General features: G+C 40.2%; 1 protein-coding gene across 12 annotated transcripts in view; it reads right to left on the bottom strand.

Annotated features, from left to right (window-relative positions):
• The window catches only part of CREB5 (cAMP responsive element binding protein 5), a 416,043-nt gene that overhangs the window by 98,717 nt on the left and 290,064 nt on the right, over nt 1-27,262 (bottom strand). For all 12 annotated transcript variants that reach the window (XM_009452831.5, XM_063815284.1, XM_054687448.2 and 9 more), the window contains 2 exons: nt 7,737-7,863; nt 2,242-2,352 (listed from right to left, as the gene is read on the bottom strand). In XM_009452831.5, coding sequence (XP_009451106.2) covers nt 2,242-2,352; nt 7,737-7,863 — 238 coding nt within the window. The remainder of the gene's footprint in view (nt 1-2,241; nt 2,353-7,736; nt 7,864-27,262) is intronic.

The raw sequence follows: 27,262 nt of genomic DNA, 5'->3' as shown, positions 1-27,262 counted from the left end.
TAGTTCAGAGAAACCTGGGGAGGCTCTGGCTGACATTAAAATCGTGCAAGTTTTTTTTTTTCCTTCACTACTTTGTATTTCGTAAAAGATTTTCATCTGAGCAGCCCAAAGCTGCTAGAAAATACTCTATGGTTAGTATATGGCAATAACTGATTTCTCCAGTAAAAATGCAAGCATAATAAGAACAGAGATGCTGAGTGACATATTCAAATTCACTTAACATTTTTCCAGTACTATTCTTTCAAACATGAGCAGCCAATGCTACCATTTTTCCCTTCAAATTGATGTATTGGCAATAACAGGGGTAGAGGTGGGAGCTTGGGGCAGAGAATAGCTGTACTCCCTAAGCCCCAACCCTATGATAGAGTTCATTAGCTCAGATGCTGTGGACCTGGAAATATTCATTTTCTTAGAACATGAATCAGCCTCGTGGTGTGCTTACTCAGTAAATTTAACCCAACAAACATTTGTGGGGTAAAACTATTTTTATAAGTACAGACCAGTTCCCTTTGTTTCCAACTGACATGATTCACTATTCATTTGCCAAATCATATGATTTATTTCATACGTATAAATAAGTATAAACCTGCACCACCTTTGGAAGCATTTTCCTTCTTTGCCAGCAAGAAGAGAAGAAGGACACTTTTGAGTCAAGCAGTGGCATAAAATCCAGTGAAAATCAACTGGCAGAGAAATTCAGTTTGGAATTGTGTTTTAGAATCTACCTAATATCTATCTGGAAGGTCCCTCCAAAAGGTACAGACCCTGAAGCAGATAAGAAGATTCCAAGGTAAACCACAGGGAGTAACATCTCAGACACAGACCCTGAGTATTTATTCATATACATGAAGAACTTACATTTATTTTTCTTAAGTACCTTCACAGTTCATTTTTTCTTTTCTTTCTTTCTTTTTTTTTTTAAAAAAAAAAAAAAAGATATATGGCATTACTTTGGTCTCCAAAACCGTTGCCAGTTTGAACTTTATTCTGCCAGCAAGTATTTGGTTTGGCTCAGCAGGGCTCAAGTTGAAAAAATATTTGCCCATTCCAAAAAGATTTAACGAGCTTTGCTGCAAATGCTGGTGCCATTTGGCACATCACAGGGACTGTGGCACAGCAAAGAGAACTCTCTCGACCACAGATTTTATTTGCCCAAGGTAGCCAACACTGGGAGCTCAGTTGATTCCTCGGGTCAAGAAGCTGCAAGTCAAATGCGTGAAGTTTCCAAGAGAAAGTGACCAAAGCAGGCATGAGAAAACTCTTGCTGACATTGAAAAGGAAGTCACTGGGTCTGACTCCACCCTGCACGGGAATTGATGGCTAACTTTCAGAACTGTCAACAACATCCTCACACCAACCATCAGATACAGTCTCTAATGCTGCCAGTCAGCAGACCAGATTAATCTCCAACTTCTAGCACAAGCTATCCTTATCCAATATCAGATGCTAGAAAGTTTGCTGCAGTGTATTTTGCAGTCATGTGATACCTTATTAATTGTGGCATGAGAATTAAACTATATGTAAACTAAATGACCTATTTCAAGTAACTCCACTAAATATAATCACCAAGCTCACTTTATATTGCAAAGACAGACACATATTGCATTGGTTTTGCTAATATTTGGTAGAATATAGATGCATAACTCTATCTGTGATTGGAAAGACTGACCTTACTGCAAACATGTAACATATGTTAAAAATCACTGAAGATTTTCACCTGAAATCATGCCTTTCAGTAAGGGTTGCAAGAAAATAAGGCTCTCATCCTTTCAAATCAATGTCACTTCTGACAATATAACAGAAAACACAAAACATTTTCATACCAGTGTGTGTTTAAGCATCAAGCTTCTGTCTTAATGAATATGGGGACAGGAAGAGTGGCATTGAAACTATAACTACCTTGAAGAATGAGTAGTTTTGTATTATTTTTATTATTTCACATGTTGAGCAAATATATACATGCTTGGGTATATCCTACCCCAACTTGTATGGATCTACCAAAACTCCTAAATGTTCCTTTCATTAATACCACTTGCCAATCCAGTGCTTGTTACATGATTATCTGACACCAAGGCTCTGTAACAAACATCCTCAAAAAGAGAGGCAGTCTCTGCACTGCCTTTCATTCACCAAAACAAAGATGGAGCCCTCTACCTAGCTTAACTAAGGTTTTGGAGTCAGAGTAAAATTCAAAAGAAAAAGTCACAGAATAATGAAAGGGTGATTATAACTGTTACTTACCATTTTGGCTTCTGAATGCATTGGCTGGACCTGGGGAGAAGCACAGGGGTTGCTGAGATTTGGACCTTGCATCCCCATGATGCTGGAGTTCACTGACATTTGTCGCTCCATCTAAGAGAAAGGAAAGAAAAGAATTAGAAGTCTGCAAAGGCAGTCTAGGTCATTAGACAAAGCTGCACTTTTCTGTCCAATGGATCGTTTAGTATTTCTTTGAAGAAATCCCGAGAAGGCCTATGGTTTGGTGTGTGGTAAGCAATGCCCTCCTGAGCCTTGAACCCACGCACATCAAAGAATCATCCAAAGCCGTGCTTCTATACAGGGTGCCCCAGGCCAAAGAGAACTACATTGTCATGGCAGATCACTTTCAAATAAAATTACCAAATATTTCCACTTTTGTAAATACTCCAACTACCACCAATAGTGCTTATTTGTATGGCTGTAAAGAATAATATATCCATACAAAAGCTATAGGAAAACTAAACGATCTATTTCAAGTAACTCCACTAAATATAATCACCAAGGTTACTTACTATGAAAGGATAAATAATATACCAAATGGTTAACTTGGGAAATCTATGGCTTTTTTTTTGTTTCTAAATTTTATATAGTAAACATAAATCTTTTGGGCAATCAAAATAATTAGTTTTAAAAGCAACACTCTCAGAGGTGGTGGGCCTTCCTGTCACCCTAGTTCACAAACACAATCATTATGATCCAGCCAGGCATTTGAGCTGCTGCCCAGTGCCTCTCTTCTTCCTTGTTACCCTGTTACTCTACGCAGCCGCAGTTTCAGGCCTGGTTTCATAGCAGGGCTAAGTCTTTGGGTAGGTGAAGAAAGCGGCCGAGGGTTTTGTATTTCACATGAATGGCCGCTCTCACATTGTCTTCCTGCTGGCCTGCCATTGTGTCTAAAATGAACATCGTTCAAATACCTGAATCGAGTTCTGGCATTTTAATCTCCAGGGTGCTCGTATTAAGAAGCGAATACAGCAAAATGTCTACTTCCATTCAGGAAGGGTGTGTTTGATTAATAATATTTTCCATTTGGTGGAAAATTAACACTTTTAAAAGAATAAGAATAAATCAAGTACACTTAATACTAAAATCACACAGAAAAGAATTAGACTTTCCTCAGGGGAACAAGAATAGATTCTTCAATGCAAGCGTGTTTCCATTTGCCAACGGACGGAAATGAAAACAATGATTGGAAATTTTAAGAAACCAGGTTTCTGCTTAAAGTTAGCCTAGGGAGTCTTGGAAAATACGGAGTTGCTTGCTATTGGAGGTGTTCAAAGAGTGGAGGACTGAAATCTCACGAACAAGAGTGAAGCTTGAGAGGGCTCATTGAACTAAATGACCCTTAAAGGTCTCTTCCCTTGTTGTGATTCCATGACTGCAATTTCTGTTGTGTCTGCCTCGGAGCAGGGGTATAATTATGACATAAATCTGTGGGTTAGTAGAGGTGCTAGCTAAAAGCTTTCTCTCAATTGACTGGTGGCTACTCCCTGTGACAGTTAAGAGCCATCAGTCTTACCTTAGCCTGAATGAGCTGATCAGTCATCTGGCAGTGTGCAGATGTGTGAAACTGTTTCAAGAGGAGCTAATAAAGGTGAATTTTCTGTACATTTCCAAGCACTTCCGTACAACTTTTTGAGGACTTGCCAATTCAGTAAAATAAAATGTTCACTCCCACGCACCCCCCTAAATCTCTGAACAGCTACTCTAATTTTTAAAATTATTTTTATTGTGGTAAAACACAAATAACATAAAATTACCATTTTAACCTTTTAAAAGTATCATTAAGTACATTAAGTTCAGGGCCATTAAGTACATTCATGCACTGTAATTGTAAATCATGAAGAATTCAAGAGTTTCATTGCTCTAAAAAAATTCATGTTACTTTTATCTCCCCTTCCAGAGGCTGGTGGATGGGAGAGCTGGAATAGTATTTGACCCCTTATTCCGACTGGTGACCCTCTCAGAGAGGGAAATCAAATTCCAAAATAACTTTCGCTTCCAGGTTGCCAAAGAAGGATCTTTCAGAAGTACAGATGATTGTCCAGAGCCTTCCAAGCTACTAGTTATATAAAGAGGTAAGAGTAGCCTGCTTACAGCTTCTGGAATTGTAGTCAGCAACGCTTCCCACTTTTTGGAAAAGCTGTAGTCTCTACCTAACCTGTGATTCACAAAATGCCAGTTTTAAACAGGCTGATTTATCTATTTAAAAAATTGCATTTCCAACTTCATGACTGTTGTCTTATAGACCTAGAGTGTCAACAAGAGCCTCTTCAAAATAACTATTTGGTGCTTTGGACTAATAAGGCTCTGTCTGCACCAGGAGCTTGACTTTAATGAGTTGATTAGAATAAAAAGCCCAGAAGATGGGAGTGGCTTTGCTGAATACTGGGCAACATTTAGCACTGCAGGTAAAATACCCATGTAAAGGATTTCACCTTTTGCACACACTGGAAAACAGGAGCTAGCATGTCTGTAGTTCAGTGAGGTTTTGTAATTATAAATGTGTGTTCACACTTCCAAATTATTAAAGCATTTGAATTTCAAGATAAGAAATCACAACCCAGCGAACTCCTTGAAGGCAATGCCTGCCTTGTTCTTCATCTTGTCCCCAGCACCCAGCATGGTACTTGGCACATAGAAGGTGCTCAACAAGTTTATGAAATGGATGAATAAGTAAATGAATGAAATAATACATCATTTTGTTTTACACCTAGACTTCATAAAATGTGTGGTCCAGCAGCATGCATTACAAATCAGTGAAGAATCCTGTCCTCACTTATAGACACAGACTTATCTTTTATACCCAGGGAATCGTGGTCTTCCAGGGCAGAAACTCTAGGGGAAGCGTCTCCCCTGTGACCAGGTTTGAAATGCCTAAGTTATAGTATAGGAACTGGTGACACGATAATAAGGAAGAAAGGGCCTAGGTTTCTAGGGCCTGGAACTCTTACGACATGCTTTTTAGAAATCTTAAGTTAATGTTTATTAGTTACATTGATGTCACTCAAGACCAGGGCTTCTCAACCTGAGGCCTGTTGAATACTGGGCTAAATAATCCTTTGTTGTGGGGGCTGTCTTGTGCATTGTAGGATGTTTAGCGGCATCCCTGGCCTCTAGCCATTAGGTGCCTGTAGCTTCCCACCGACCCTGGTTGTGACAACCAATGGAGTCTCCAGATATTGCCACATGTCCCCTGGGGGACAAAATCACCCCCAGGTGAGCATCGCTGCTCTAAGCTGACGCCTATTGCCATGGCAGCTGTGTACATCAATGTCACAGGTTTGGGAGCTCTTGACCATGCAGCTGAACCTTTGCTGCTACTCTGAAGCACTAACAGGAGGTCAAGCTGTAGGAATAAATGATGTGGTAGAAACTGGTTTCTCTGGGTCTTTTCAGCCTAAGTGTCTCATCTTTGTCTCTGGGAATGGTGTGCAACTTAGCCAAATTTTTTTTAAAAAGTCTCTACAGTGGTATTTTTCTGGGCAATGCATAGAAGTTGTAAAAAAAAATAATAATTTTTGGATGGGAACAACTTAAAGCCTAAAAGAAGACAGCTTGTGGTGGAAGTCTTCACGTAGTTGGTTGGGTTGAATAAAATGTGGGATAATTGCATTGATGGTGCTGTTTTCTTTCATGTAAAGGGGTCTAAGGAGAGCAACATAGGTAAAGTCAACCAACGTGATCTGTCCTCTGGCCCAATGTTGCAAAGACTGTTTCTAATCTGGACTACTCAGTATTTAGGGTGGGCAAGTCCATTTCTCTAAACTGAGTCTGCGGGCCCTTCGCCGTTCCCCTGCCTACACTTAGATAAATGAGCAAATTGCTCAACCTGGGATGATCTGAGCTACTCAGTGTCAGTTGGAGACGTGGGTTCCAGCCACAACTCTTCACTCACAAGCTGTGTGACATTGGACAGCTACCTTCAATTTCTTCTTCAGCTTTTCATCTGTAAAATGAGTGTATCAATAATTACTGCTACTGCATCCCCACAGGATTGCTGTGAGAATAAAATGAAATAACAATAGAAACAATTTCTTAAAATGCTAAAAGGCTTTGCAAGGCATTGTTAATATTGTTGTGGGGAGGGTTTTAATTGAGTTGTTACACTGCCTCTAGGGCTTCTGAGAACTCCGGTGGCCCTGTGAATACACCAGCCATCTTCACCAAAGCACAACGCCAGGGAGGATAAAGAAGAGGTACAGGGAAGAGGTCCATGGAAGGAGAGAAATATTTCTTCTGGAAAACTGGGTATCTCCCTTCTATGTTTATCTATTATTGTTTTTTGTGTTTGTTTTTTGAGACAGAGTCTCGCTCTGTCACCCAGGCTGGAGTGCAGTGGTGTGATCTCAGCTCACTGTAACCTCCGCCTCCCGGGTTCAAGCGATTCTCCTGCCTCAGCTTCCTGAGAAGCTGGGACTACAGGTTCATGCCACCACGCCCAGCTAATTTTTCTATTTTTAGTAGAGATGGGGTTTCACCATGTTGGCCAAGCTGGTCTCAATCTCTTGACCTCATGATCTACCCGCCTTGGCCTCCCAAAGTGCTGGGATTACAGGCGTGAGCCACCACGCCTGGCCTTATCTATTATTTTTATTGTTTGTTATTAGATAATGATTATGAGTGGAGACTCAGAAGTCGGACTACCTGGATCTAAGTCCTACCTCCATCACCTATTAGCTCTGTAACCCTAGCCAAGTTACTCAGCCTGTCTATACCTCAGTCTCCTCATCTGTAAAATAGGTATAAAAACAGTGTCTATCTCACAGGTTTGTTGTGAGAGGGAAAGGAGAGAGTGTGTGCATATCATATAGTGGTTAAGAGAGTGGGCTCTAGAGCCAGAATTCCTGGGTTCAAAACTCAGCCACTCTGCTTCTCAGCTGAGCAAGTTACTTGCCTTTCTTTCCTCATTCAAAAAGTGGGGACAGTAATACACCCATTCTGTAGAATTGTTTTGTGTGATGATCAAGTGCTTGGAATGTGACTAGCATACAGTAAACACTCAATAAATACTGCTAGCATGATTAACAGAACAACAGAACATGATATGCATAAATGCATGTTAGCAGCTATTATGTACGATCGTTGTTATTGATATTATTATAGTTATTATCCTGAGTCCTGGTTAGACGACTCACTGGCAATTTAAGGACACTCTGTATAAAGCCCAAACTGTAGACTTTGGAGTAGATATGAAACACCATCTCCCTGAACAAATTCCATTCCCTGGGTGTCACAGGCCCACTTGTCACCATGGACCATATCTCATAGCAAAGCACTGAAGGGTGGGGAAGCCAACACGATGCCTGGGGATGGGCAACTGGGCCCTCAAAGCAAACTTGCACACAGCTCAACCCTCCATTCAGAAGCAGTCGCCTTGTTTCCCATCAGCTTGGATCTCAGAGTTTCCTTTGCCCTTTCAAGAGTGACAAACCTCAGTGCAAGTGACAAGCTATTGTGAGACACACAGAAACACTTACTGGCATCAAGACGGCGGAAGATCCTGGCATTGTAGGGTTGGGCAGGGTCCCAGGCATGGAGGCTGGCATGGGCTGTCTCTGTCTGTTGTGGAGATGTAGCAGAGAAGATAGAGAGCCTGGGACAGGCCTGGGACAAAGAAAAAAACAAACAAACATGATTCCTGGTGCCCTGGCCCTGTCTCCCCAGTGTCCAGAACAGCAGGGACAACAATGTCACATGTGCAGCAGATCAGATCCACTGATGGGAGAGTCACATAATTGAGGATATTAGGGAAATAATAACAAAGAAAACACAAGCCTGGTTTCCTTTGCTGCTTCCTAGTTAATATATCAAATTCCACTTCATTTCCTGACCTCTGTTATCTAACTGATGTTCAATAGAAACAAGCCAATAAGTCTCCTAAACGCTCGAATCTTAGGAAAGGAACTTGGTGGTGAAATCCTTTGTTTACTCAGAAATCTCAGCCCTCTGAAGTGTCTTAGAGCCTGAGATCTATGTACATTTATTTTAGCCACACTCTCCCACACCTCTGCCTGGAAGCCTGCCTGGCTTTGCTCTGGAAACACTTTCACTCTCTGGATTTTCAGAGCAAACTTCATTCATGAATTCCCAACAGAAATCTGTTTTGACTTTTTCAGCGTTCTCCACTGTGAACGGAAGAAAAACAAACCAAAGAAGCCGGATCCCGATGAGGCAGCACAGCTGGCCTTTCTCAGAGCAAGTCCGGAGCCTAGCCTCCAATTACCAGCCTCTCATTTCATAATAACGCGAGGTGTTAGGCTGTTTCACAGAAACTGATTTGGGCCTGACCTACAAGACTTGGGTAAGCACTCCTCGGGGGAGTATTGTACATAGTTTGAGCTTTTGCTTCAATTTGCCAGAAAAAAATTTTAAGGGCCTTAAATTGATGTAATGAGCCAGAGAATGTGGAGCTGAGGGAAAAGGGGAATTATTTGTGTTTATTAAAAATGGCAAACAAGTGACCTCCCCACATAAATTCTCAATCTCCTCATGCTTTTGCTCTGGGGAGCTGTATAAACGTCAAATCATTTAATTAAAGACCTAACAACAAACAAAAAAACAAAACAAAACAAACAAACAAAAACCTCCCAGGACCTCTGAGTCTTCCATGTTAAACAACCTTATCCTGAATGTTATGCTAGAAACTAGTGCTTCCAGAATTAATGCATTCTCTTAAGAGAGAGAGAACGAGAGAGAGGCTCCCTCGTGCTAAGTGCTGGGCAAAGGTTGCAGACAGAGATGTTCTGGGTAGGGCAATACTTTCCTGTGCTTGAGAAGACAGCCCTGTCTAGTGCTCCCAACCAGAGTAGGAGAAGGAGCTGCTTCCCCAGAGTTCCTTTGGCTCCCATGAAAAGTGGAAGATTGAGGTGGGGGACAGAATGCCAACATATTCTTCCTTCACACGCCTGTTGCAATTTCAAAGAAGATAAAGTTTTCCGCTCTTTTTGCCCAAGAGGTCTTTTGGAAATAGAGCTAACCACCAGAGTCACACACATCATAGAAGGATTAGTCATTAATCAGTCAAGATTTATGATCAGTTTAGATAGGTGTATATATGAAAATATAAAAGAATATAAAGAGTTCGAGACCAGCCTGGCCAACACGGTGAAACCCTGTCTCTATTAAAAACACAAAAATTAGCTGGGCATGGTGGCGCACGTCTGTAATCTCAGCTACTTGAGAGGCTGAGGCAGGAGAATTGAGCTGAGATTCTACCACTGCACTCCAGCCTGGGCCACAAAGCGAGATTCCATCTCAAAAAAAAATATATATATATATAAAGCCTTTCCGCAGAGATTATGCAGATATACACTAATTACACTCAGTTGTATTAGTAGAATGTGTATGTGAGGAGATACACAGAGAGGCTAATGGAAGCAGCTTGTAACAAGGATGAGTGCTTTCGGATAAGCAGATGAAGTGCTATGGGTATTTCTTGACATGTACTCTTGGACCTCTGGAGTATAGATTGACAATAAGGACTAAGAGGGCCTTTGAAGGTCCTTTGGCTTTTACAGATCTAGAAGACTGCTGGTTTCAATTGCTCCAAAATACCATGGCAGGTTGTGCCTTCACTAGGTCTTAAAGTCTCCTTCACAGGTGGATAGACTGAGTCAGATAGGTACAGGATGTGGCTCAGTCAACCAAATTTGTTGATATCCTCCAGTCTTAATGTTTTGTTTGGGAACTTTACTGAATAGAAAATAGTAGAATATCAAAGTATATAATGTTTAATAATGGTCAGTTCTTCTAAATCCAAGATAAATAATCCGAACTCCCTACCTCCATAATGAGAAAGACTCACTGAGAGGACCCCAACATATAGCTAATCATCCATCTATCCATCCGTCCATATATCCATCTCAATAGATGTACACAATACAGCTATACACACATACAGCCTTTTACCACGTTTGTATTCCTAGTCACCAGAGGGGAACGTTTTAAGTATAGACAGTTAGGAACAAGTAAAAATATTATAGCAAAGACAGCTAAAAACATTTCTTTTTATTATGTTGGTTTGCAACATCATGCTCTTGGGACAAAGGGCAACATATTATCATCATTTACATTCTGTATCCAATGGGACATATGAAAAATAATATTGTTCATTAGGATTTTTTTTGAGGTGTTCTTTTTCAAAAAGAAATCAGGGAATCTGTCTGAACCTATTCTAGTTCAGGGGATTGCCTACTAAAAAATAAAAATTAAAAAAAATTAGAGAAAAAAATTAATTAAACAACTTAATGGTTATGCGAATGGGGATGCAAAAGTAATTACATTTAAAATGAGTTTTTATTCTTCCTGAAACCACGGAAAACTCTCAGTTATATAAATAGTTTGGGAATGGTATGTTTCATTTAATTCAGTGTTCTTATTAGGTAGGTTATTTCTTCACTTTGTAGAGACCTACCAGATTTTAAAATATCAAGTATTTCCTCATTAAGATAGCCTTTCAGGGTACTAGGTTCCCTTGGGATTATAATAATAATTTCCTAATGATATCGATCAAGCTAATTAGTAATGTATAGAAGGGAAAGGATTATTTGAGATCCCTATATGTTTGGATTCTGAATAATTTTGAGGTTATTGTTCTACACAGATTCTATAAATCATTTCCCCAACCCCCACCTACCAAACCAGCAGAATTTTCTCTCTGTTTCTTGCTTGAATTTTTAAAACTACAAAAACTGAAAAAAGTAAATTAAATGACCTGTGCCTACCCATCACTAGGTATATAAAGGACTAGACTGACGCATGTAGCTATGTAGCTAGGTCCAAGAAACAATCATTTGTCCAGAATGCTCATATCGTTAAAGTAAGCATGACATTGTCTAATTCCCTTCATGTATTTTGAAACTAGAATTATTATTTAATACATTATACTTGCATAAAACTTTTTCTATTGCACTTAAATAATACTTCATATTTTTAAAGGCATTTTATTGTCCCTAACTTCATGTGCCTTGAAACAATGCAATGAGGTAGTTAGATCATATTCTTCCCATTTAAGTCAGGAGTATGCTGAATTCAGAGACATTTAAATTTTCCCAAGGTCACGTGGGTCATGAACGGGAACGGGGCTTATACTCAACTTGCCGTACAGGGCTTCCCCCATCACACCTGGATGGCTCCCATAACTACGTTATTATTGATTTTTTATGTTAAAAAATTCACAGTTCATTTCTTTGGATATTCACAGTGCTCCCTGGACTTTCTATAAAGTAGTAAAATCCTGTAATACTGCTAACATGAGAATTCACTCATCCACATGAAATTCCATTTTCTTCCTTTAAAACAAAACAAAACAAAACTTCCCAAACAACACATCAGTTAGACTCTGAAAATAATATGGCAAATTGCAGTAAAGTTGTGAAAACAAAGACCCAACAGTCCTTCTCCAGTGCAGGCTTGTTGCCATGAGCTAATAATTCCAGACTTGGTGCAGGCCAAGCCTCCCTTTTAATAACCATATGCCTCTAGGTAAAGCATTCCTACTAAAAATTATTGAGGCATGGAACAAGGTAAGATGTGTGAGCTCATGTTGGATTGTTCAATTACTAAACTGAGTCCTGCAGCATTAAGAGTTTTCCAACTTGACAGATTATTCCTCTTTCTACACTTGTATAAACATACTGCTTACAGTTGAAATCTATGTAAGCTTTTCTTTCAATTAAAATGTCAAGGATGACAGACTGTGTTTTCACTGTCCTTAACAGAATGATAGGCACTGCAGCAAGCGATTTCATGTCCTCATTTTTCCCCCCGAAGGATGTTTTCCTGTCTAGGGGTGTCTGAAAAGCCAGAACTGTGTCTACAGGGTCTTCTTTGCCCTTGGGCAAGCCTATCCTCAGGCCAGTGCTTTCGTCTGGAAGGTGCGAAGGGGTCTCTCCACCCTGCTGTCCTTTCTCAGGTCTTCAGAAGATCTGTGGCACACTGGGACTATCTGTTAAACTCTCAGGACAGACAGATCTGCCACGTATGTGACCAGGCAAAGGAAAGAGAGTCAATAATGCAAAAAAAAAAGTAGGTTAGAAGATGGGAAGATATTGATCTTCCCATTTTCTTTTAATTAGCATCAAAAGCAGACCACAGGCTGGGTGCAGTGGCTCATGCCTATAATCCAGAACTTCGGGAGGCAGAGCTGGGTGGATCATTTAAGCCCAGGAGTTCGAGACCAGCCTAGGTAACATGGAAAAACTCTGTCTCTACAAAAAGAAAAATATACAAAAACTAGCCAGGCATGGTGATGCTTGGAGGCTGAGGTGAGAGGATCACTTGAGCGCAGGAGGTGGAGGTGGCAGTGAGCCGAGATCACACCATTGCACTCCAACCTGGAACCTGGGAACCTGGGCATCACAGTGAGACTCTTATCTCCAAAAAAAAAAAAAAAAAAAAAAAAAAAAAAAAAAAAAACAGAAAACAAATAACAGACCATAGATATCAAAGAAATCTTGAAAAAAAAATTGAAAAAATAATAACATAAGGACTTGGTGGAGAACAGAATTAAAAAACAAAAAGCTTCAGGGAGCAGGAGGATATCCAGATGTCATTGTTATTAAAGTTATTGACTGGGGGAAAAGACTCTTAACTTTCAGGCTCTCAATTTCATCATCTTGTAATGAACAGATGAGCCTATAGGCATCTCAAAGACTCTTGAAGCTCTAAAATTCGGATTTCAGGACTTGAAAACAAGATGTTCTTAATCCAACTAGATTATGACTTCCATCATGATAAGGGTATCATGCACTGCTCACTGCAGCATCCACAGTGCTTAACCCAGCATCTGGCACACAGTAGGTGGTCAGTGTCTTCATTTAGTGAAATCAAGCTGGTCCAGCCAGCATTTAGTTCTTCATATCAAAACTGCATTTAAAACATGACTAAACCCCAAATAGAAGGTGTTCCTAAAAATTAAGAGAAGTTGCTTAAAAAGGCTTTACATTCCATGGGACTCATGCTTCTTTCTCATTTAAATACAACAAAATTTCACACCCAGACCACAAAAAGAATATTTGCTCATTGCACTTGTATTTGCTTATGCAAAGAAATGGTGCTTCTGGTCAGGTGAGGTGGCTCACGCCTGTAATCCTAGCATTTTGAGCTTGAGCTCAGGAGTTCGAAACCACCCTGAGCAACATGGCAAAACCCCACCTCTATTTAAAAAAATACAAAAAGTAGCCAGGCATAGTCCCAGCTACTTGGGAGACACAGGGGAGAGGATTGCTTGAGCCTGGGAGGTCAAGGATGCAGTGAGCTGAGATCTTGCCACTGCACTCCAGCCTGGGCAACAGAGCAAGACTTTATTTCAAAAAATAAAAAATAAATAAAAAATTTTTAAAATATGTGCTTCTTTTGGACCTTCTTAAATGAAGTCTTGTAGCCTAATTTGGCAAACTAGTTTTTTCTTTTTTTTGTCTGGGACAGGAGACTGAAATGCTAAAGAGAGGAATACAAACTCTTAAATCTTAAGACGTGGCAATTACTAATGCAAAATGCTTATTTACTCATTCTTCTCCAAAGTGGAATTTAAAAATTTCTATTTTTGGCCAGGTGCAGTGGTTCACACCTGTAATCCCAGCACTTTGGGAGGACAAGACAGGTGGATTTCTTGAGGTCAGGAGTTTGAGACCAGTCTGGCCAACACAGTGAAACCCTGTCTCTACTAAAAATACAAAAATTAGCCAGATGTGGTGGTGGGCACCTGTAATCCCAGCTACTCGGGAGGCTGAGGCCCAAGAGTCGCTTGAACCCAAGAGGTGGAGGCTGCAGTGAGCCGAGATCACTCCACTGCATTCCAGCCTGGGTGACAGAGTGAGATTCCATCTCAGAAAATAATAATAATAATAATAATAATAATAATAATAATAAATTCTCTTTTTTTTTTTTTTTTTTTGAGGAGTTTCACTCTTGTTGCCTAGGCTAGAGTGCAAGGGTGCGATCTCGGCTCACTGCAACCTCCGCCTCCTGGGTTTAGGTGATTCTCCTGCCTCAGCCTCCCGAGTAGCTGGAATTACAGGCATGTGCCACTATGCCGGGGTAATTTTTCTATTTTTAGGAGAGACGGGGTTTCACCATGTTGGCCAGGCTGGTCTTGAACTCTTGACCTCAAGTGATTCACCTGCCTCGACCTCCCAAAGTGCTGGGATTTCAGGTCTATTTTCATAAAGAAAGAAAATTGTTAGAATAATCAAGTAGAAGGTTAAATAGAAAGACAATATACTTAGCTTCCTTGGCAGGTAATAATTACATTGTAAAACGGAGTGATGTGTAAAGTGAAGGACATGGGCCAGACTACCTAGGTTGGAATCCTAGCTCTATCACTTACCAGCTGTGTGACCTTGGGCAAATTACTTGTCTTCTCTGTGCCTCAGTTTCCTCAAATGTAAAATGGGGGTGATAGAGATATTTATCTCATGATACTAAATGAGCTGTTGAATATACTAAATGGGTTATTTTTGTTATTATTGTTATTCTGAAATGTTGATCTAACAACAGATTAATCACCATACTACAATAAAAAATTATGGCTTGCTCTAAAACACCAATCTTTAGCTTTAAAGAACCACAGTCCAACAAATGTAAAATGTCCAACACTGGCTGCATGTAAGATATTTCTTTAAAAATCTATCAACTTTAGATTTCCAAACCCTTCTACAGAGGCAAATGAACTTCTCTCACCCACAACTTTACAGAATTTTCAAAATGACTTCACATTATTTTTCAGAAAAAGCCCTTGAGAATATTTCCACAAAAAGGAACAAAACTATTTCCCCAGTATCTTGTTTTTCCTAAAAACAATGACAAATGAACACAGAAGCAAGAATTAGGAACACGAGAAAGCTGCCTGACCCATATTTTTAAAAGACGTCTTATTACCCATATCTTTTTGTGAATGAGCTCATATTCCGAACCAAATCTTACCGTCAAGCTCCTAAAGATAGACAGCAGATATAATATTTCCCCTTTTAACAAATGACACAAAGAAGTAGAAATATTTAGCCTTAGAAAAGGCATCAAAATGCCAGCAGACTCAATTAAAACATGTATTCTCCCTTTCCAAGCTTTCTTAGGCTCAAGGGAGGGCTGCTGGCTGAAGATCTGGGATTTCCCCATCTGCTTTTCTCTTGGTGACACAGAATGTTGAGTGTGCAGGAAGAGAATTTTGCCTTTGTATCTGTAGCCTATTCTCTGCCTCTTCCCTAGCCCCTCTCCTGTCCTAAAACTGTCACTGTCAAACAGCGAATGCTATAGCTTATCAGGGAGACCAGTAAGCCCACCTCCCTGTGACACAACATGACAAAGCTCCAAGACCTTGCACCATCTGGCCTCTGACCACCTCTCTCGCTCATTGCTCTGGGCCTGGTATACCTGCCATAGTGATTTCCTTTCACCTTCATGGAAGCACCATCTGTCTTCCTGCCACAAAACCTGACATATGTAATCTTCACCACCTTCTCTGGGCAACCACATCAGACTGGAGCCCTTTCTCGAGTGCTCTCAGTATACCCTGTACATTTCTCTAGGAACATTTATCACTATTCAATCAATGAATCAATCACTCATCAAAGATCAATTAAACAACAAATATGTGTCAGGCTTTGTGCACTCTCTCATTTTAGAAAGGAAAACTGGTTTGGCCAGTTAGATCATTTAAATAATAATTTATTTACAAATTTCCAATTGGTGTATATATAATGATAAATTAAATGTGTTCTGTAGGCTCTTAGAAGGGACCAGTTCAGCTTCCTGATTTAATTCATCAATGATTTATGTTTAATTTTTAGAGATGGGGTCTTGCTATGGTGCCCAGGTGGGCTTAAAACTCCTGGGAGCAAGAAGTCCTTCTGCCTCAGCCTCCTAAGTAGCTGGGACTACAGGCACTCACCATAGCATCTAGCAATTCATTAATTTTGAGTAATTTTTAAAAATGTCTCTTCTCCCAACTAGACAATAAACTTCATGAGTCTGATATTATGTCTACCTGTTTACTGTAGCAGATATTTCTGAAACTTAAGAGAGTACGTGGTACCTAGTAGGTGCTTAATAAATGTCTTTTATTAATGAAAACATAAATATCAAGAATCACTCTAACAATGGACATTCCAGGAATCACGTTCAATAGATATCTTCACTTACTATTGAGAATAAATTAATTGATTTACAAGTCATAAATGAAACTCCATTTTACATTAACAGCTTAATACAACTCATTTCTGTTCTTGAAAAGCATAAAAGGTAATGTGTAGTTTTTATCAACACCCCTTAAACTCAAGCTTTTAGATGAGTTCTAGACCCACTTGTTTTCACATCAATTAAATCAATTTCCACTTGAAATTATATTTTAGGCATTTCATAAGAAAAGGCCAAGGATAATTCAGGAACACTCATCTGTCTCCAATCTACACTATGTTTTAAAAATTGGATGCCTGCCCTGCAATAAGGTTGTACTTTAGAATGCTCAAAGCTGTGCGCAAGGAGGCACCAGTTACACCCACACTGTGGTCAACTAAACATCTCATTTCTGCTTTGCACGGACTTATCGATATTGACAAGGGCACTTTTGGATCATTATCACCAGGGTGTTGGAAATTAACTTTACCACACGAGGTAAATTTGGGCCTCCTTTTTATCAATTTGGTACTACTGATGCCTTTATATTATGGATGTAGTATCTGTTATTTTGGAAACGATAACTTCTTCTTCTTTTTTTTTTTTTTAATAAAAGCCTGGCTTCAAGAAAGCCAATGGTAGTAATAAAACATAATACAGCTAACAGATCTGCATCCTGCTGGAGACTTTGCCTTGTTTTATAGCATATACACTGCATCTACTTAGGCGGAGGAGATGTTTACTAGGGCTTTCAAGCGTTTTAAACACAGAGAGCAGTAATAGGAGGGGAGATCCAAATTTATGATCATTCTGTTAAGACTATTAAAGCAACCTTTTTTTGGCTTCTTTAGTGACTGATTTCTGCGCCATTAATCTGAATTAGTCTTGCAGTCAGCTTGATTCATTTATTAACCAAAAACGTGGCTGGATTGGTTTCTAATGTACTATTGTCAGAAAAAAAATCCATTTTCAAAATCTGATTTTTTTTCCTTATAAAGAGTGAAAGGCTTTTTATAAAGACCTTTCATTAAAGACCCTAAATGCCTGAACAGTTGGCTTTACCCATAGGTCAGACTTACAGACATGAAGAGATGGCTTTTCAATCAGCCAATAACTTCCCAGTTGCATCAATTATTCATAAAGTTACACTTAGAAAAGGCAAGTAAATGCAGATCAAAAGATGAAATAAAAGATGATTTTGAAAGCAGCTCAAATAAGTGCTGTACATCTGACTAGCTGGGAAAAAATATCCTTAGAAAGACATCTCTCAGTTAAATTTCTTTCCGTTGTGAGTTGTTAAAAAGATTCCTCCTTGCCTCATAAGGACAAATAAGTAGCCCTCTGATTACGAGTCTTGTCATTTACATGTGATTGCTGCTTGCATTCATTCACCATAAATGAATAATTCATGAAAACATTCACTGGCGCACTTGCCTGGGTATTCTGCAGAGGCAGAGAGCTCCCTGAGCTCACAGTCACACGGAGAGCCCCACCCCCATTCTGAGCTCCAAGTCAGCAATTCTGTTTAGGTTTGAGCTTGTCAGTTAGTGTATTTTAATGAATAATCTGTGGTGGAATCCACACCTAGCACAATCTTCCAATATCTATATTCCAAATAGATGACGGAATTTTGCAGCTGAATGGCAATAGCTCCAGCAGCAAGAGACTTCCATGAAAACAGAACTCTTATAAAAGATCTATTGGATCTTCCCGGCAGCCTCTGCTTATCCCGTGCCTCCTGCAAGGCTCTTCGATTCACTGCTGCCCTCACTCACGCTCTTATTTCACCTTTTCTCAAATCTCAAGGCAGGGTCTCTTCGGCAGTTTTCAAATATCTCTCCTGGGAGACCAAATTTATGACACCCTCCACCCAGCCACTCGCTGGGATTATTTCAGCTCTTTAAAAGGCAGCGCTAGAATTTATTAGCTCCACGATACATTGGCAGGGGAGGGATGTGTCGGTGGCCCAGAGGGAGTGGTTTTCAGCAGCTGTGACTACATGCATGGACTATGCAACCTTGGGCTGCTAAAAGCCTGATTTCTCAAGTTCTATTCTTAATGATAAAGTGATAGCGTGCTGAGAGGATCACTTATTCTCCAAGGAAACACGAACAAGGAAAGGGGCATTGCCTAACAAGGCTGAGCAAACTCTTCACTGGGTTATATCCTAACAGAGAGCTTCAGGCTCTATCTCAATCACCGCTGTGATCAAATCACCAAAAGCCCTGGGATCAGAGTGAGGATTCCCAAAGAGATCCTTGTCAGGCATCATGGGGAGAAGGGGGAGGTGTGGAGAATTTGGAGAAGGTTCCAGAGAAGCATGAGAAAATACTAAAAAGCCGGAAGGGAAGACTTAATGGGAAAAGTAAAGGAAATAAGACTTCTTTAGCCCATGGGGGAGACATTAGAGAAGGCTGGCAGATAATGATGATGATCTTCAAAGTTGCAAATTACTATAATCTGAGAATGGTCACCAGTTACTTTCAAACACAACTGAAGCAGAATAATAACAGTACATCCCCAGCATGTGGATTTAACTTAGAAAAGAATATCTCCCAAGAACAAATAGTGTAAAACAATTAAACGGCTAATAGAGGTTTTGAAATTTCCTCTTCTTTGGCTCTTAAAAAGTAGACTTGTCCCTGTCTGACTTGCTTTCTAGGGAGAAGGAGGAAGAACTGGCAAACCTCTTGGAGTCCTAAATTAGGTCTATTATTTTCACTTATTCCAGACAGAGTGGCTGACAGAAATGATAGAGATAACGCTGACTCCCATCCTTAACCAGGAAATCCAATAAGGTAGCCCTGTGGGGCTGACAGGCATAGGCTTTTGGCCACCTCCTGGCTCTGCCACCGACCAGGAGTGTGTGATCTTAGCAAGGCATCTAACTCCTCTGTTTTCTCATTGGCAAAAACTACGTGGCTGTAATATCCATGTCACAGGTATGGCATGAGAATGACTTGAGAGAATATTTTGAGTGTGCTTAGCCCTTTGAAGATGATCAATGCATAATCTATTTAAGAGATGAGTGATCTGCTGTAGAAAATACAGTTAATACAACTGTCATTTTAAAACACAAAGTAAAGCTATATTGTTCTAAATTTGGGGGTGAAGCATTTGGGGAAAAGACCCAGAAACACCCAGCCTCTCTGAGGGGTATGGGTGTCTCCTCCATTACTGTGAGTCCCCAGTTATCCCCCATCCTCTTCTCAGGGAAGCCGGCTTTCTCTCCATGCCAGACCCCTTACAGCAGGTACCAGTCTCTCTCCTAGGCTGAAGGGAGAATATTTGAGAGCACTGAGCTCGGCACACAATAGGAGCCCCACAGAGGTTTCTTAAAAGACTTAACAACGTTACCTCATGGTCCACTATCTCTTATTTCCTGGCAGCTATACCCCTATGTCACATCCATGACAGGCATCTTTTTAAGGGCTATGATAACTTGAAACATTATCCTGATTTCTAGGGACAGTCAAGCTACCATTGGCTTGAACAGGGCGTATGGGGGGAAGGGTGAAGTTTCTAGGAAACTGTGTGCTCTCTCTTGTGCAACCTTCCCTGAGCTACCTTTCAAGTTCTCCCACTTTGCAAGAGCACTTGTCATGAAGCAGAATTGATATTAATCTGAAACACTTAGTAAAATAGTAGCAATAAAGCTCATAATAATGATACTTGGCATGTACTTTACACTTTGCATTCAAGGATCTCAAATGGCTTTTCAAACTGGCTTTGCTATTTTCCAAGCTACTCATGGACTGGACACACAAGCAAAGAAACCACTGAGTATGGCTTCCCTGTAGACAAAATTGATTCCATTATTAGGTTCTGAGATTGACATTGTGTCCAATCTATGTACATAAATACACCTGCTACATACAAACACCCACAGATACCTACATCCTAAAGGGCAAAAGTGCTAGAAAGATTTTTTTTTTTTTTTTGAGATGGAGTTTTACTCTTGTTGCCCAGGCTGGAGTGCAATGGCACGATCTCAGCTCACTGCAACCTCTTTCCCCCAGGTTCAAGCAATTCTCCTGCCTCAGCCTCCTGAGTGCCTGGGATTACAGGCAACCATCACCATGCCCATCTAATTTTTTGTATTTTTAGTAGAGATGGGGTTTCGCCATGTTGGCCGAGCTGGTCTCGAACTCCTGACCTCAGGTGATCTACCCACCTCGGCCTCCCAAAGTGTTGGGTATTACAGGCGCAAGCCACTGCACCCGGCTGAAGATTTTTTTGTCTCAAACACACTTTTGCCTGTATTAGCAGGAGAAACTCTGGAACCCAGGTTTACATTTTAATGGACTTGTTTTATTTTGATATTTCTCTCAACCCTCTTCTCAGGGTATTTATAAGTACAATTGAAATGTCTGTGTCTGTTCGTTAAAGGCATGGAATTTTAAAAGGCTTACTTTTCTTTTAAGTTCGTTCTAAAGAATATTTTGTTTAGGTTTAAATGATTACTTAAAAGCCACAAGGGGTTTATATAAAGTGTTTCTTCTAAGGTACTTTTCTCTTCCCTGGTGGCCCTGCATGTTGCCAAAGAGAGTGACTTGCTCAGTTTCTCAAATTATTCCTCAGACAGTCCTATTCCTACTTGCAAACAAATGTGGTATTTGGGGTTTCAAGTTTAAAATGCAATTTGGTATCATTTCAGATGTCTTCCTACAGCTTAATAAACATTTTCCCCAGAGGGACTTGGGGTCTGATTTTAATTTGTGGTAGGGTTATGGGCACAGTAAATGTCAATTTTAGCTATAGACAGTAAGTCCCTAGTATAAATAGAAACGGAAAGTGACTGACAGTACACTTAAAGAACATGCAAAACATTATGCTTGCTCACTGGCGGTAAGTGTTGCCCCAAAAATCCCTTCACTGGTCTGTCATGATAGCTTGGTTTTCTTTTCTTTTCTTTTTTTTTTTTTGAGTCAGAGTCTCACTCTGTCACCCAGGCTGGAGTGCAGTGGTGAGTGATCTCGGCTCACTGCAACCTCTGCTTCCCGGGTTCAAGCAATTCTCCTGCCTCAGCCTCCTGAGTAGTTGGGATTAAGGTGCCTGCCACCACACCCAGCTAATTTTTGTATTTTTAGTAGAGACGAGGTTTCACCATGTTGGCCAGGCTGGTCTCGAACTCCTGACCTCGTGATCCGCCTGCCTTGGCCTCCCAAAGTGCTGGGATTATAGGCGTGAGCCACCATGCCCGGCCGATAGCTTGTTTTTTTCCTTCAGATTCCTGACCAGAACAGAAAGGCCAAATTGTGCTCTCTTAAGATGTGTCAACCTGATGATCACAAAATGACAAAGTGAAATAACTGAGTCCTGCATGATATGGCTTTGAATATGAATACACCAGCAAGAGTGTCTACTGACTCAGCCAGTCATTTGCCTGGTGATCTAGGGCTGTGTCCTCAGTGCCTCTGAGTTTCTGTTTCCTCATGCACACACACACACAAAATGGCTGAACCAACAATCTTCAAGGGCCTTTTCAACCCTAAAGTTAAATGAGTAGATATGATCAAGAGAGAGTAATCCGGCTGGGTGCAGTGGCTCACATCTGAAATCCCAGTGTTTTGGGAGGCTGAGGCGGGAGGATCTCTTGATCCCAGGTGTTTCAGACAAGCCTGGGCAACTTAGCAAGATCTCATCTTAACAAAAAATTTAAAAATGAGCCAGGCATGGTGGGGTGCCTGTAGTACTAGCTACTTGGGAGGCTAAGGTGGGAGGATCACTTGAGCCCAGGAGTTTGAAGACACAGTGAGCTATGATCGTGTCACTGCAGAAACAGAGACTCTGTCTTAAAAAAAAAAAGTGAGAGATCCAGAACTATTATTTATTTCAGGGAAGCAACACATCAGTTAAAAGTAGATTTTCCTCAAAGGTGGACACATATAGATGAGTAATTCCTTACTGGTTGTTCTTGGACTTTCCTTTCCTTGAACAAAAGAAAGGCTCAAATGATCTCTGAGTGCAAGTAACATTTAGCTGAGGACGGCAGCAGGAACCAGGAATCGTGACAGGTAGGCGAGGAGGTCATTTCTTCTCACATATGAACAATAATCCTTTGGATGAGCAGGAAATAAAGGTTTCACTCTTTGTGCACTAGAATAAGTAATTTATTAGTAAGCACAATAACATCTTTTAGGAGAGGTAGGACAGGTCCCCAAATAAGCAGTTCTGTCTTTTCAGTGTTGGAGCCATCAGACTCATTGGGACTAGGTCTAAATTGGACATTTTGAGAATGATGAAAATCCTCCAGGTCTGCCAGGAAAAACATTTCACTACTTCATAGTAGATGATACCTGACACCACCTGCTAAAGAGCTAAGACGACATTCCCTAAGTGCCTAGGTTGAGTCCTATGGATGATCCAGTCCATGGTGCCTGTGATGGTAGGTTTTATGTCAACTTGACTGGGCCATGGGTTGCCCAGATATCTGGTTAAACATTATTTCTGAGTGCACCTATAAGGATGTTTCTGGAAGGGATTAACATTTGAATTGGTAGACTGAGTAATGCAGTATACCTTCCTCAGTGTGGGTGGGCTTCATCTAATCCACTGAGGACCTGAATAGAAGAAAAAGGTGGAGGAAGGTTGAGTTATCTCTCTCTCTGCCTGATTGCTTGAGCTGGGACATCTGTCTTCTCCTGACCTTAGTCTGGGAGCAACACCATTGGTGCTTCTGGTTCTCAGGCCTTCAGAATCCAATTGGAATTTACACCATCTGCTTTTCTGGGTCTCCAGCTGGCAGATGGCAGATCATGGGGCTTTTTAGCTTCCATAATCTGGTGAGTCAATTCCTTATAATAAACCATATATCTCTCTCTCTTTTTGGTCTGTTTTTCTGGAGAACCCTGACTAGTACAGTGCTCCATCTTTAGATCTTTCCCCTCATATTTCCTTAAATATATTTGGTAGAAGTGAATTAGCAGAATTTAGTCATTAACTTTGAGATTCCTCATCTTGTACTTCTAATCATTCACCAAGTTCTATTCACTCCACCCCCAAAATAGACCTGGAGTGTATCCACTTGGCTCCATCCCTACTGCCAAGATCCTAGTCCAAAACACAGTATTGTTTCTCTTGGTTTCTTCCAACAGTTTCTGCCTCCAGTTTTGCTCTTCTTCTATCCAAACTCTGTCTTGTAGCCAGAATGATCTTCATAAACCAAAGATCTGGTCATGACATTTCCCTGTTCGACATTCTTGCATGATTTTCCTTAGCATTTAGGATGTTTTTTCAGTATCTTTTATATGTTCTACCTCATTGATGCCTGTAGTATTATCTTTCCACCTGGCTTGAAAGGGTCTATCCACCCAAGCTTCCATTCATTTCCTAGAATGTGCCACACTCTTTCCCACCCCAGGAGCTTGAAGCATCTTTTGATCTTTGCCTGGAAGGTTTCGCCGTCTGCTCTTTTGTTGACAAATTCTCATTCATCCTTTAGGTCTCCTTTTAAATATCTCTTTCTTAAAATTCTCTTTGACCCCCAAATTAAAAGTCAAATCTAGCAACCACAAATTTAAAGGGTCACATAGGCCCCTGTGGTTTTCCTTCATGCTATTTCTAATAACATATTAATAGGTATGGTTATTTTGTTTAGTATCCATCTCTGTGATTAGTCTCAAATCTCCCTGGAGGCAGGGGCTATGCATTTGGGTAAAATCATTCTGGTTTCCTTTCACCATTGGGAAAATGTACGCTTACTTTCTGGAGGACACTGCTCCGTCTGGATGGAGAAGCAGAAAGGAGAACATCATAACATAGTTGGAAAGGCTTCTAGAAGTGAACAAGATTGATCCAACATAAGTGAGCACCAGAGTGCTTGCCTCATGATATTGGTAATAGATCTTTCTGCTTTTCTGAAGCCTGAGGCTATTTCTCTTGACAAGCACAAAAGTGAAAATGCCAAATGGAAATGTTTTCTTTCCAAGGCTTATAATTTTGCTTTCGGGTAATACTGAAACATTCAAGTGTTCTTACGAAAGTTAAGTGCTTTCCATTTTCACCATGGTTTCAGTTGTTGAAGCTCTCCAGAAGGATCAAAACCTATAACTTTTATATAAAATTCCCAAGCATCAAATATATATGCCAAACAAACCTCTTTAATTAAAATAAGGCTGAAAGAGCTATAATTATAAGTGCCACGGACTGCTATTCCTTATAAGGAAGAAAACTGAAAAAAGACCTTCTGTTATATTACTCAAAAACAAAGCAAACAAAATCAATGATTTCAAAGTCTAGCATGGCTGAGAAAATTCATTTTCTTAATATGGATTGAACTTCAGAGTGATAGGGCAGAGTGGACATACAAGAATGACTGTCTACAGCAAACTTCTGGCAGACTCTTTGGCCTATTGGTTCACAGCCAGTATTTGTCTTCATAAATGAATTCCACATCTTTATTAAGTTAAGTATTTCTCTTTTTATTATTTGAAACATACTTTAAATATTTTGTTTTATAACGTCCTGGAAACTGATACAATTCCTTCCAGATCAAGGAAGATGATAAAAAATCAATTATATTTTTTTACTTATAGAGCAATTACAAAAAAATTATGCTCCAATTTATCCATTACTATAAATATCATTTGATGTCATATGTGAACAACTTGGGCAGCTGGAATGGAAGGTGTCCTTCTGACTAGGTAATTTTTCAAAGAGCTCTAAGTGACTATTAGATAGAAATATATACCCCTAGTTTGAGTTGATTTGTAGACGAGTATGTAGTAAGAATTATAGATTTTAAATTGGAATCAACCTTTTATAAGAAAAACCCCTGCAAGAACCAACCAAAACACATCAAAAGCCTGAAGTGAGCTTCTAATGTCAGATCCTTTACAGAAGCAAGTCACAGTTTGTAATTTACAGAAGAAATCTTATTAAAATGAATTTTATCTGCCATTGATGGAATTTCAAAGTTGGCCCATTTACAAATGAGTTAATTGGTTTTATCCAAAATAAGAGGGATTTTGGGGGGCCATTTAAGTCATTAGAATCGCTGGTTCAGGGTGCAGAGAAGGGCTGGGCTTCATCTCCCCAGCACCCGCAGAAACTAGACTTGTCTTCCCTGTGCCTCAGAACCCAGTTCTCAAAGCCTCCTAATGGGTTTCACTGTTTTCTTTCCAGTGCTTATCATAATCAGGGAGCTGCACATTTGCATCCCTAATGGACCTTTTTCAAAAGTGTGTTGACATTTCAGTAGGTTTCGAATAGCTCTTAATGCTTCTCTCAATTTGGGCAGGTGCCCACAAATCTCCTTATATGGGTCTCCACATATAGACTGTCTACTTTACTCACAGGGTTGGTGGGTTGTTTTGTTTTGTTTTGTTTTTTTTTTAAATCCCTGGGAACCTATCTTAATTATACTCTTAAAAAAAATGAAAACTCAGAAGTTAGATGACTCAGAAAATGACCATCTAGCTGGGTGCCTACACGCAGGGCAGCATCTTAACTCTATCTGTGAAACTTAGGCCTGAGTTAAAAGTATCCTCCCTTGTGTGGTAGATTCACTTTTTGGAGCTTCTATTTTTATCGAAAGGAAATAGATATAAATAAGGCCATCAAGATAAACACAGGTTACAGGAGAGAGTTGAAATCAAGCAGGAAGCTCATCATCTGAGCACAAACTCCCCTGCGTTTTACTCCTCACTTTTCCTAGGAGTACTAAGAACTCAGAAAGCCTGCAGAGGGCCGATTTTAGTCCCACCTAACTTTGTGTGACTTCAATAAACATTCGATCCAACAGAAACACAGCTAAAATTATTTTTTAAGTTTTTTTGTTGTTGTTGTTAAACTTTTACTCAGCTTCTGCTGTATCTCGGGAACTGTGCTGAGAGCCTAGTGTGAATAAAAGATCATTGCTGCCCTGCAGGAATTCATCATTTATGAAGGCAAATAGCCAAGGAAGTCAGCTGAGGGTGTAATGGGAGATACCCCTCAAAGTGTTATTTAATACCCTGGGGGTTCCAGGGGATGGTCCTCGAAGAGGAGACATATGAATTGTTCCAGGAAAGATGAGAAGTTAGCCCTGCATCGTGGGAACATGCATGCATGTGTGTGTGTGTGTGCTTGCGCGCGTGTGAGTTGGAAAGATATTGGTAGCAGGGCTCCAGGCAGAGCTTACTGTCTGTGCAAGGCAGGTTGTTAAAATATGTCAACAAAGGCCAAGAAGATATTAAACAACTACTGTCATTCATAGCTTAATAACATGAAAACGGTCTCTGGATGATAACAATCCTTCCTAGGAATATCGACTGTCTGATGTACGTCCCATTTAGGTGATGCCCTTGTATACACCAAATTGGGAACTATATACATATAAAAATGTTAAAACTGATTTCCCAGTATTTCAGGTAGGTGGCTGAGTTACAAATTAAAAGAACCATTTGATAGACTGTTCTGCACACTTTGGTCCTTTTTGCATTAGAGAGAGACATTTGGGGTAAGTGGGAGGGAGGCACTGGAGCTCTTGGGCAGGGGACTCGGTATTTTTCAGAGCAAAAAAACCCCTTCTTGGCCCTATTGTTCTACATTAAGCTGCTTTGGAAAAGGTAAAAATAGAGCCATAATTTGGCCCTACTATTTCTGTTTCTAAAAAGCCTTTTCCAAGACAGAAAGTTGATATAACTTTTTTTCTCTCCAGTATTTCCAGTTTTCATTTATACTTCAATAAATATAGATAAGCATAAGTTGGTGGGAGTCAGGGGGTAGATTTTAACAATCACTGTTATGCACTATCTTCCCTGGAAGTATTGAAAGTGGTTTTCTGAGTTTAATGTGACATTTCCTCTCCCTTTTAGGTACTGCTTTTGCAACAAATTAATTTTGGTTCCTAGAGAGCACACTCCTACCTCAAAGTGCTGTGTGAGATGCTCCCCTAACAAGATAAGAA

The sequence above is a fragment of the Pan troglodytes genome, chromosome 6 (genome assembly GCF_028858775.2).
Source record: "Pan troglodytes isolate AG18354 chromosome 6, NHGRI_mPanTro3-v2.0_pri, whole genome shotgun sequence".
Taxonomy (NCBI): domain Eukaryota; kingdom Metazoa; phylum Chordata; class Mammalia; order Primates; family Hominidae; genus Pan; species Pan troglodytes.
Note: the sequence above shows the minus strand (reverse complement) of the source record. Positions and strands in the feature narration are given on the sequence as shown.